We start from the raw sequence: 12,875 nt of genomic DNA on the forward strand, positions 1-12,875 counted from the left end.
GGAAAACGTTGCAGTGGATACACGATGATAATCATAACCTAGCCCCTCCATTGTCTCAAAATGGCTGTGGGTTCCTAGAGATAAATTACTTCGAAGACTCCGAAACCACCCCATAATAGGCACGGTATGGGAAATCTGGAGGGAGGGGGCAGACATGAAGGATGTCACCACGTGGCCTTCTCCCATAAGCAAAATATGGAGTGCGTGAGGAGATCCCTAATCATGCACAATTCCAATCCTGGTTTGAAGCAGGCCTCGAGAGGGTGGGTCAATTATGGAAGGGTGGTGTCTTCCTCACATTTACGGAACATGCTGGGAATACACACATTACCGGTCTTTCCTTTTCTAAAATTTAAGGGCACCCTCATGAGGAAAGAATGGCGTGAGAAAGTACAGAGAGACTCGCCCCATTTGAGAAATTGCTTGACACAGTGACAGAGACCAAGGGAATGATCTCGAGCATGTACAGAGCACTTTAGATATTGGGAAGGGATCAAATATTAACTTCAAACAAAGGTGGGAACGGGATTTAGGTAGAGAACTGGATCCAGAATTGTGGGTGAAGATATGCAAAAGAGCCTCACAAGTGTCTATAGCGGCTCAATATAAATTGCATGCCATCAAGTTACTCCATAGATGGCAATACAACCCTCACAGATTGTCGAAGATGTTACAAACCGCAAGTCCTTTGTGCTGGCATCAATGTGGGGAAGAGGGACAATTACTGGCACATGTAAGGGGGATGTTCCCGGGTTCAGGTGTATTGGAATGAGGTCCTTGGTTGGATCAAGCAGATAGATGTGATCTCCCGTGAGGCTGCACCTCTCCTAATACTGTTCGGTTTGGAAGAACGTGAAGGTGAAATGAGGAGAATGACTGGAAGTGTGGTCCCCTTGCTGCTCGCCGCATGGGCCTGCTTGGTGATCAAGTGGAAAGCGAACTTGGTCCCGAGCAAGAGAGAGTGGATTGGCGTTACAACAAACATTTATACAAGGGAAAGAATCACTGCAGCCCTCCATGGGAGAGCGGCTCAAAATTAGTTGATCTGGAATGTTTTTGTAAATAAGTGCATGCCCAACCCTGCACAGGGGTCAACACGGAGAGAACGACGGATGAGCCGCTAGCAAATGCACAACTAATTGATCTACGAAATGCGTGTACCTGGGAACTCTAGGGATAGGTTATATTATCTGTGCCATGATGGCTCAGTCTGGACTACAGAATAAGACAAAGGAAAGTGGACCTCATACAACGTTAAGATGAACTAAAAAAATATGTGGACTAAAGAGAAGAAACTGTTCTGGGGGGTGGGGGGAGGGGTGGAGCGAGGAAAGGAAGTTAAGTTACTGTTTAAGGCTGCAGTTCATTTGGAGGGAGGGGTGGACAGGGTAAAGCTGGTTGTAACACATTCCAAATGATATCTGTATGTTACTGTGTTCTATAAAACCAAACTTTTTTTTTTTAAAATGACATAGGAGGATGTGGGGAGCCATTGGTGAATGTTACTCGTGTAGTGAAGGTACCAACCTGAAAATCCATGCCACCTATGTTCACTACCATAACACATTTTCATGGTCAGCACAACCTGTGCTTCGAAAAAGTCCCCGCCGGAAATGTACTATGTTCATCTGGTTTGCTGTTCAGCGGATCAACGTTCAGTAAAATGTCAAGTTTCTGTCAATTTGTGGGACTTGAGATCCTTTCTAAAACACAGTACTACAAATATCAGAAGGATTTATTGTTCCCCACTATTAACCATGCCTGGAAACCCGAACAGATATTAATTGACAGTACAGTTGCTGGCAAACATCTAATGCTTGCAGGCGAAGGACAGTGCGACAATCCATGATTTTCCACTAAATACTGCACTTACCACTTTCAAGACATGGAAAGTAAAAAAAATAGTCCGTTCGAACATCGTGCAGGTGTCAGAATGCACATTGTCTGTTTCCATGGAGAAACATGGCTTCATTAAATAAATTGAACTTCTGAAATCCAGGGCAATGCAAATAGACCTGATGGCCACTAACAGGCACGTTGGAATAGCAAAGGCCATACAAAAGCAGTTCCCAGCCATTAAGCATCAATTTGATGTATGGCACATTGCAAAACCAATTTCTAAAAAAATGACAGCTGCTGGTAGAAAAAAGGGTTAAAAAACATTTTAAAGTGGGTTCAGTCTATGGTGGTGCTCAAAAACATGTGACGTTCTGTAGAACTTATACTTGAAAAGTGGCGTTCATTGATGCACCATTGTTCCAACGTACACTCTCTGAGAGAAAACATTTGAACAAATGTGGACATGGACCTTTGAGTAAGGAGCAGGAGCATAAGACGAAGTGGTTGGTGTCAGGTTCCCCTTCTCACGCAGCAGTAGAGAAAATGGTGTACTAGAAAACGCTTTCAAGAGACCTGAATGGACTCACCGAATTCTGCCACACTGGAGATTTGGAGGTGTTCCATAATCGGTGCCTAAAGTATAGGCCAAAAAGGTTTCATTTTGGCATAGATGGTATGGAGGCAAGAACAAGAGTAGCTGTACTTGCGCACAACAAGAAAGTTGGAAGGGAACAAGCAAAAACTGCAGGAACCTTTGGGATGCTTTGTTACATCATGGCTTTTACAAAAAAAAGGAACCAGTGAAATGGATTTTGAATTTGTGAAAGATCTGACTTCAACTGTACTGGACATGCATATGCACAGAAGGGCTACAGATTTTGTTCCAAGGGCATGGACTATGCCGCAGAACATTGCAAAAGAGGCTTGTCCTCCAAAATAAGTACTGGTAGAAAGGTTGACTTCCAGATTTAAATGATTTGTAGCTGTCATAAACAAATGTTTACAATCAAGTTTGAATATGTGACCCAATATTTGGATACTATTGATTAAAGCAATAGTGTAATGGTATAACACTTGCAATGTTAATGTTCAATAGTGTATTTTAAAAATGTATATTTGGCGATGTAACCGCGTTGACTATGCATTGATGATTTAATCTAACTTTTCCTTTCTTTATATTGCTTTTCCTCGGTCATTGAGATATACGACATGCATTACTTACCATAAAAGCATTTCTGATTATTGTATCTGCTTAGCATGTAAGCCAGAAACGTACATGCTGTGCATATAGTCCGACATCCAGTGGTCACCACAGAGTATTGCATCTTGTCTTTCGAGAATCTAAAGGGGACGTCGACATGGGCGTGCCTGTAACACTATTCCTAACATGACGTGTAGTCTACCCAAAACCCCTCATGCGTTGATGTCCCTCCGATTGTATTTTTTCGGCCATGAGGGAGCCTATGGCCATCGTGAGTAGGGAAGAGAGAGAAAGTAGTAGGACGTCTATGGTCCTTCCATTCAAGCAGGGAGGAAGGGTGGGCACATGAGAATCTAACAGGTACAATCAACAAAAATGCTTTTACGGTAAGTAATGCATGTCTTCTGATGCTTGTTAATCTGCTTAGAATCACATGCTTTGCATCAGTACTCTGGGTTGGAGGTGGGATGTGAGAAGGAACAGCAGCGAAAAAATGTCTTATTACTGCTTGTCCCACCTGAGAATCAGACCTAGGATGAGTGTCTAGGCAATAGTGTTTTGTAAAGGTGTGTACAGAACTCCAGGTTGCCGCATTGCAAATGGACTCTAGGGGAACATGTGCAATTTCCCTGACCATGTTATCCAGAGTTCATTCCCCTTGGAACGGTTCTGGGGGTACCTGCAGGCATAATCTTGGCATTGAGCATTCTCCGGAGTTGCGAACAAGTCGATCTCTGGAAAACCCCATTCTGCGAAAACATTGGAGACAATGTCTCTGTGTAATTGCCATTCGTACTCTATTGGTAATGGGAAATCTCTGCTGAGTACGTCTGCCAGAAGATCGAGTTCCCCTGCAACATGTTGAGACAGCAGAAACATGTGATTGAGCGCCCACTTCCAAATGTTCTGGGACAGTTTAGACAGCCCTGGAGAGTGAATGCCCCCTTGTTTGTTCAGATAGTACATGGCCGTGGTGCTGTCTGTAAGGATAAGGACCATCTTTCCCTGCAGTTGAGTTTGAAAAGCTTTCAGCGCTTTGAATACAGCTAACAGTTCCAACAGGTTTATGTGGTTGAATGCTATGTCTGACGATCAAACTCTGTGCGCTTGTTAAAGCAGGTGAGCTCCCCACCCTGTGAGAGAAGCGTCTGTAGTTAGATGGCCTCCACTGCGGGGGTGGTGAAGGATTTCCCTTTCAAGAAGTTCTCCCTCGACCACCACCGTAGCGAGAGAACGAGGGCTGGCGAGACGACCACTAGATCGTCCCATTGTCCGCTGGCCTGACACCAATGGCTCATGAGCCACTCATGCATTGGACGCATGCGCAAGCGCGCGTGAGGAACCAAATAAATACATGATGCCATCATTCCCAACAGTCGCAAAGCTTTGCGCACCGTCACCTCTTGACTGGCTACATATTGAGGGATTTGAAACAGCATGTTTTGGACCCTCTTGTTGGAGGGGAAGACGAGGCTGTCCTTTGTTCGAATTAGAGCCCCTAGGAACTGCTTGACTTGACTGGAGTCTAAGCTGGATTTCTTCTCGTTGACGGAGAATCCCAGGCTGAATAAAAGGTCTATAGTGTCTTGGGTATTTGACAGACATGTTTCGTAGGAGTCCCCTGTTATGAGCCAGTCGTCGAGGTAAGGATAAACCGGGATGGATTGCATGCACAGGTGTGCTGTTGCCACTGCTAGTACCTTTGTAAATACTCTTGGGGCGGAGGCTATGCCGAAACGTAGTACCTTGAATTGATAATGTTTGTCTTGTATCATGAATCGGAGTTATTTTCTGTGCGCTGGCAACATTGCAATATGAAAGTATGCATCTTTTATGTCCAGTGTTGCCATTTAATTCCCTTGTGTGAGCAGGGGAATTACTTCCTGAAGAGTGAACCATGCAGAACTTTTGTTGTGGCTTTACAAATTTGTTCGCTGGGTACCGATCTAACTTTGGGGACCGGCAGAACTCTATACAGTACCCATGGGCCACGGTCTTCAGTACCCACTGGTCTGTAGTTATCACCTCCCATGCCCGAAGGAATGAGGTTAGCCGGCCCGACCGGGGAGGCATGGGAAGGGACCCAGATCTGCGGGTCATTTTGAAACTTAGGCGGGGGAGCCTCTGGGGGTAGAGTTCCGGCCCCTTCGCTTCCCACGACGCTGACTGTCATGATCTCTGCTTCCAAAAGGTCAGGGTTTTCCCAACTCCCTTGGAAGCAGATCCATAACCCAGGTTCTGAGTGCCAACCAGTCCCAATTGGGACCTTTTGGACCCAGTCCTGGCGCCAGTGGCACCAGGCTCATAAATATGCCCAGTCCCAGCGCTGGAAGCGCCGGGCTCATAATGCTTGGGTGGACTTACCTGCAGCAGACCATGCTGCTTACTTGCCTGCCAGTTGAGCCTCTGATCCTCTTCTGTTTGGAACTACTTTTCCTGTTGGGTGGGGCTGGAGCCACTCCCTAGATTCAGAACACTGGAACTCTTCTGGAAGGCAGGAACTCTTTTTTTACCAGGAACTCTTTTCTTACTTAGGCGTGGCTGTGGAAGGAGACACCTAAGCACTACAGGAGGCTATTTAAACCACACCCGGTGGATGAATCTTGCTTTGCGTTATTCTGCACCCTCTGCAGCAGAACGCTCATCGTGTCTTCTGCATCCGGTCCTGGGCCTAAGGAAAAAGGCTTACCATCCTGAATCCAGTCTTCAGCAACACCTATAAAGACAAGAAAGAACAGGTTAGCATTCCGGTATCTGAAAGGCAAAGGCTTACCTACTCTTCGTGCGCTCCGGAGGTCTTCACACTGCATTCCGGTATCTGAAAGACAAAAGCTTACCAACTCTTCGCACGCTCCGGAGGCCGTCGGCGCTGCATCTCGCATCTGAAAGACAAAACAAGGTGCGTTTAAAGACATTGGGGAACTTTAATACTCACGTGCCATTACTCCTTTCCACATCTAACCCAGTCGGTATCCCGGCACCCTGCAGCCGCTCCGAACTTGTACCTGCAAAATAAAAAGACAGTTAGAGCGCTTCGTGAAGCTGGCAACAAGCGCTTACTTACGTGCTTCCAGGCGCTTCTATTCATCACACGGGCTCCATCTTCAACTCACTTCAGCCCGTCATCCGCCATCGCCGGAACCCTGCAAAACAAGAGACATCATTATTAAAGACTTTAAAGACATTTGAGTTACTCGAAACTTACCGTTCGTGCAGTAAACGACGGACAGCAGTCCTCTGAAGTCAAGAGGCCTGCGCTACCTATCCAGTGAAGAAACTGGTTACAGCACCCTGCCCCGAGGCAGATGGTGAGCTCGGCATTCACTTACCTAAGGTGAGAGCGTTAACCTGTGGGGGTCTACAGGAGAGGAGAAGAGGAAAGAGATAGGGACACCCCAATAACCCCAGTTCATTAACCCCGTATTTTCTATCTGCAGACATCTTACTCTGCACGTCAGGCATACAGGGCACAGAGGTCCAGCCCAAAGAGCCAACCGGGTGCTGCACATCACCTTTGAAGATACGGTAGTCGCCCAGTCAAGACCGGCGCCTCTGCGAGAATCAGGTGAGCGTTACACTGACCCCTTTGGTGATACGGGGTGGTGTATCCGCTGGTTCCTTGTGGAGAGGACCAATTATTTCCTGAGGTGTACTGGTTTTGAGTGAAGCACTGGCCATGAAAAAGGCATCTGAACCCAGTTCCTCGCCTTGTGGGGGGCTTTTGTGTGATTTGATCTAGCGTCTTAAGGATGTTATCCTCCTTTGCAGTCTCGAGAGCTTCGTTGTTAGGGACAATTCTCTTCTAAGGCTAATTTTCCTTACCTATAGAGTCCCCCAGCAGCTTTGCTGGATTTCAGGCGTTTGGTTTTTTACTCCTACTAAGAGCGAGACTCTTTTTCCCACTCTTAGCTGTATTTTGATGCATTTTGATGCATTTTTCACCTATTTTTGTGCTTATGGGCTATGGGATTTTTCTCACCCTCGTAGTGTTAGGCAGAAACCTGTGCAGTTCCCTTTGGGAACACTGCAAAAGATTTAGGACTACATGTGTTAGCAGTAAACCCACTTGGTAGCAGTCTGTACCACCCAGATTTACCTGGTAGCTGTGGTTGAGCAGTCACACTTCCCGCAAGAAGAGTTAGGCAGTATGCAAAGTATACACAATAGGCACTCAGATACAATAATACAAGCAAACACTGACCAGAGCTTTGGTATCAAAGTATATATTTATTTAAAAACACACTGAAACACTCCAGCACTCCTATGGTAAAACACTCTAAACACAATTACTATTATAATATATACAACCCTTATTCCTTATTAGGTAAGTCTTAGTTAACACCACTTATTTTCATACAGAGGTGAGTGCTTAACTATAGATGGCACTCCAACAAGTTCATGAAGAAGGGAGGGGAAAAAGAGAATATGGAGAGTTACACCACTCTAAGATTTAGGAACACTATTAGCAAGGCAGAAGAGCAAAAGTCACTTGTGAGCCAAAGTCCATAGGCTGGGCCCACTCTTAGAGAGAGCAGAGCACAAATGCGCCCAAGATCACACAGTTACACTAGGCTTAGAAAGTCTTGCAGAGAGTTCGAAAAGAGTTTAGAGAGGCTCAGAAAAGTTTAGCCAGGGTGTCCCAGGCTAACCCAGGTTCGAAAGCCGGGGGCTTAATCTACCCCGTACAGTCGGTGGCAAGGGAAGCCGGGCAAGACACGGTACCTTAAGTGGGAAGGATCCTCCAGCGGTGGCAGTTGTTCCTGGCAGCGGGTGCAAGTTTCGTCATCGTCCAGGGGAAGAGAAGATCTCGACTTGGAGGAAAGATGAAGGTCGTTGCACTGCCAGGGAAGAAACCAGCCACAGAGTTTTCCGGTTAAAGGTATTACCCTTTAATTCGCGGTTGTGGTAAAACGTGGTATCCCAGTTGCCGGGGTGCTTGGAACAGGCAAGGCGGCCACGAGATATGTCGGGAAGGCCAAAAGACGGTGAAACTGGTTATCCCCACCAGTCAAAGGAAGAAGACTCTCTGGCGGGAGATCTCCTCTGTCGTTGGGAAAAGTGGTGAGACGGTCCAGCAGCGCTCCACCGGTGGTGTCGTCGTGGCAGGTCGGCTCAGCTTCTCCCTCGTCGGATTCTTAGGTCCTGTGGCGACTTCTGAAGTTCCAGTCCCCAAAGCCCTGCTTTTATGCAGAAAACCCCCATTCACTCAGCCTAGCTGTCACTCAAACATGCTAAGTGGTCAGCCGGCCGGCTCACCACTTGGGCCAATCAGGACGGAGTGCGATTTGAGTTGCCTAGGCAACTCAGTCCAGGGTGCCTAAATCCCCCTCCACCCCTCCTAAGTACCCCAGACAGAGTGGCACCACTTTGGAGAGCTTCTGTGGAGAAGCCCGCCAAAAAGTGGAACAAAGGGCTCGACTTGGGTTGGAGTCACAGAAGAGAACACAAACGCCATTTTAGAATCAAGTTTTGCCAAAAAATACCAACCGGAGAATTAATATTAATTAAATAAACCGGCGGTATGTTCGAGGCTACCGTAAATAATGAAATAAAGATAGTAGCCTAAAACAATGGGAAATCCCATAGGAACATATTCGCGGTTGAATATAAAAAGTAGTATCCACTGCCACCAGCCAAAACTCGATCAGGGGGGACGGAGACGTGCCCCCTCAACTAACAGACCCAGGGCAATTGAATTGCCCCAGCCAGTACGTCCACAATATGATGGTTTGTACGTGTTCTGTTCAGAATTTAAGACTAGTAAAGTCAATGGTGACTTTACATGCCCTGGGAGACAGTAGTCAGTCCCAGGGTATGGAGTCTATACTGGGGGGTCACTATGACACCCCTGTGTCACTGCACTGAGGGTGCTGTGTAACAGATCACAAACACATGAAGCCCTATGGGGTAAAAGACCCCATAGCCCATTAAACACATCTAGATCCAAAGAAACACACTCAAATCATGTCCAAGCGTGAGGGTAAAAGAGTCTCACTCTTGGCAGGAGCAAAAATAAACCCCAAAAATCCAGCAAAGCTGCTGGGGGACTCACTAGGTTAGGAAATTCAGCCTAAACAGAGAATTCTCCCTAACAGACGTCACACTAGGGATAGTATTACTGGCACACCCTGTGTCGATGCCCATTTTTGAGTTTCAAAAAACAAACTGTAATACTCTGCAGCTTCCACTAGATGTCGGCCTATGCACAGCATGTGATCTAAGCAGATTCCACAAGCCTCAGAAATATATTTACATTTACATTATACTACCAACAGGGTTGACAAAACCATTGGAGGCAACACCAACACACTCATCCTCAACTGGGCTGGCAGAGAGAAAGAAGGAAAGGTGAAAACCTTAAATGACTATCGCACCTGCTTGAGCTAAGAAAAGACATTCAATAAAACAGTGGCAAAGATTAAACATTCATTTTAATGTGTGCGGTTTATTAGAATCCTGATCTCACCTGCAGATTCTCAGAGAACTGTCCCAAAGCAAAAAGTGCTGCATTCCGGACAACAACGTTATCATCCCCAAGGGCTTGACAGACCAAGTGCAGCATAGGCTGGAGGTGCCTAGGACAGGAAGAAAACAAAAATGACGGAATCAAACGTGAGAGTGGCTGAAAGGAAGCATGGTTGGAGGCAGTGGGAAGGGATAATGGAATAGAGGAGAGCAACAGCTGCAAGAGGAAACAGGCTATTTGCTGGGAAGTAAGACTGACCGCAGTAAGCAGTGAGGGAAAAGAAGCTGAATAGCGTGAGGGTAGAGAAAAGAAAAGATTGAGGATAGATTGACAGCAGGACTTTATTTGTAAAGATGCAATAAAAATGCTATCAGACATTGGAAAAGGAAAAGTAAAAGATAGAATGAGTTGGACAGAGATAGGGGTAATAGATGCTACAGAACAAGCCAACAAGAGACTATGGCCCTCATTACAACCCTGGCGTAGGACCATGGTGCTATTAGCACCATGGTCCATGCCGGATTCCACCATGGTGGATGGCGGATTTACCGCCCCATTCCAAGGTTGGCGGGGCGGTAAATCCCCATTCACCATTGCCCATTCCCATTTTTGCCCCATAGGGCTCAATGGGGATGGGGAAGGCGCTAATTACGGCACCGTAAATTACGGTGCCGTAATTAGCACCAAGGTCGCTTAGTGCCTTGGACTTTAACGCCTGCAAAAAGCAGGCGTAAAAGTGTGAATCTGGCGTTAAGGGTTTAACGCCGTTAACCCCGTAACGCCAGGTTTGTAAGGAGGCCCTATGAAAGGTCGTGTGAAGGGGCAGAGAGAGAAAGCAGTCACAAGAGAAAAACTACAAAGAGAGGAGAGAAGAGTGCCATTATGAAACGGAAGGCAAGAGAAAATTATTTAGGTTGTGAGGCGAGTGGAAAGGAGACAGGTGGGAAGAGAGACTGGCTGAAAGATGGGGAGAGGTTTAAAGTGGGTAGGAAGAGACTGACCAGGAATCAAAAAGGTGTGAAAAAAATCATTTATTTTTGACTGGGTGTAATTTCATGCATTGCATATCAAACCTGCATCAGAGCGAAGGATGACAGGGAGGGGAAAAGGGTTGGAGTAGGCATTACTCAAGAATATAGGATTACAAGTAAGTGACTTATCCTTATTTGCCATTGGCACCTTTGATCAAAAACCATAGGCGAGATTGACATACAACAAAATCACATTGTGTTTTGTGGACAAGCAATAGGGATTTGTATCTCATCCTTGAAGGTTAGTTCCTCAACTTTGGCACCAAGCAACAGCCATAAAAGTGCCCTGGTACCCTCCAATTTAACTGTTCTAAATACTGTATCAAGGTCACTGCCCAGGGGGGGGGGGGGGGGGAGAGACTGGTTTAGGTAGATTTCCAAAATCCACCATTTGCGTGGATTCCGCAAGCCAAACCTATGATGGTGAACAGGAAAGACACTAAAATCTAGCCAAACTCAAAGTAGTGTGATGGGGTCTGCCACAAATCACCACTCTGGATACTCGAATGAAGTTCCAAGGGTGTTTATTTTGTTACACAGATTGGCTGAGGGTCCTTGCGTACTCTTTAGGGCCAATTGGGTTCTTGTGGCAGTTTGCCCAAGGGCCATCCTCACTCCATCTCAACTGCACAAGCCTTTCCCTCCTCCCTAGCCTAGGCATCCCAATGCGGGGGTTAGTGGTATCCTCAGGAGACACCTGTTTGTTGTACTTCCTTACACTGAACGTCCGCGCCCGAGTCGATGGCTGACTCACATCATAGGGGCCTTCTAGGTTTCCCTCTCATAGGCTTGCTTAGGGTTCTAAGGAAGTTAGGAATGGTGCCTCCATTTGCCACAGCTTGGCTGACTTATCAGCTGCACACTTTCCCTCTGGCTCTCCTACACTGGGTCCCAAGATGTACACCTCACACTACGTTTCTTTCCTTCTGATCTTACACTCTGCCTTCCTACTTCCACCAACTGAGGTTACCTTTCTTTGCTACTCTCCTTTCCACCTCTTTCTACTACCAGGACCTCCAATATGCGGCTTACTACTACCTCTGATGCTACAGCTCCTGCCTTCCTTCTACTCCTCCTCCTCGTCACCAGTACCTTAACGCTACTAGCACCTCTTTCCTTTTCTACTACGTCTACCACTCCAACTAACACTCTGCTCCTATCCCACTACCGCCTCACTACTACACCTCCCCTACTATTACCACAACTAGCTCTCCGTTGCAACTTCTACTACTGTCTTATTCTTTTTCTACTACTACTGCAACACTCCACTACCTTTAGAACCAATGGTACAGTGGACGTTGTTAGGCAGAAACCTGTGCAAAGCTGCTGGGGGACTCACTAGGTTAGAAAATTCAGCCTAAACAGAGAATTCTCCCTAACACATAGGTATCTTCTTTTTACATGTGTGTTACACAGCACCCTCGCTGCAGTAACCGAGGGGTGTCATAGCGACCCCCAAACATAGACTCCATTCCCTGGGACTGACTACTGTCTCCCAGGGCATGTAAGGAACAAGTTACTTACCTGTAACTGTTGTTCTCCAGCATGGGTCTGGCATGGATTCACATGCTCATGAATATTCCCCGTCGTCAGGCTGGGAATCCTCGGTAAAGAAAAAACCAGTATCAGTTTCGTTTCTGATCTGTCTTTCGTAGTAATAACCAATCACTGGTCTCTGCGTCATACTGACCACAGCCAATGACTGCCCTCTACCTAAGCACCGCCTCTGGCAGCCATCTTCAGATTTGGAAGCACGTGAAGTGGCAGTATGACCAAGTGAAGAGCCGCAGAGGGGTAGGCGGGAGGGTTCGCATGTGAATCCATGCCAGACCCATGCTGGAGAACAACAGTTACAGGTAAGTAACTTGTTCCTTCTCCAGCATGGGGTCTGGCATGGATTCACATGCTCATGAATAAAGAATACATAGCAGTACACACATGCACAAACACGGGAGGTGGCAAAGGCTCAACATTAAGCATCACATCAACTCAACATTAAGCATCTTACCTCCTCACCAGGCTCACCTCAGGCGAACAGGTTGCGCAGCACTGCTTGGCCGACCCTGGACTCCTCCCTGGAATCCCGGTCGACGCAGTAGAATTTAGTGAAGGTGTGCGTCGACCTCCACGTAGCAGCCCTGCATATGTCCAGCAGGGGCACACCAGATAGGAACGCTGTGGTAGCTGCGATCGCTCTGGTGGAATGGGCTCTCGGACGGCCAGGCAGCGGTCGGTTTGCCAACCGGTGACAGCACATGATACAGCCGGAGAGCCATCTGGAGATGGAAGCCTTCGATAGAGCCTTCCCCTGATTGACAGGTCCAAAGTTCACAAAGAG

The 12,875-nt window shown here is 46.9% G+C and overlaps 1 protein-coding gene across 1 annotated transcript in view; it reads right to left on the bottom strand.

The window, feature by feature from the left end:
* The window catches only part of IPO4 (importin 4), a 3,008,003-nt gene that overhangs the window by 1,770,514 nt on the left and 1,224,614 nt on the right, over nt 1–12,875 (bottom strand). The window contains exon 13 of the mRNA XM_069633964.1: nt 9,507–9,615. Coding sequence (XP_069490065.1) covers nt 9,507–9,615 — 109 coding nt within the window. The remainder of the gene's footprint in view (nt 1–9,506; nt 9,616–12,875) is intronic.

This window comes from Ambystoma mexicanum, chromosome 13 (assembly GCF_040938575.1).
Source record: "Ambystoma mexicanum isolate Mex_15411 chromosome 13, UKY_AmexF1_1, whole genome shotgun sequence".
In the NCBI taxonomy this organism is placed as follows: Eukaryota; Metazoa; Chordata; class Amphibia; order Caudata; family Ambystomatidae; genus Ambystoma; species Ambystoma mexicanum.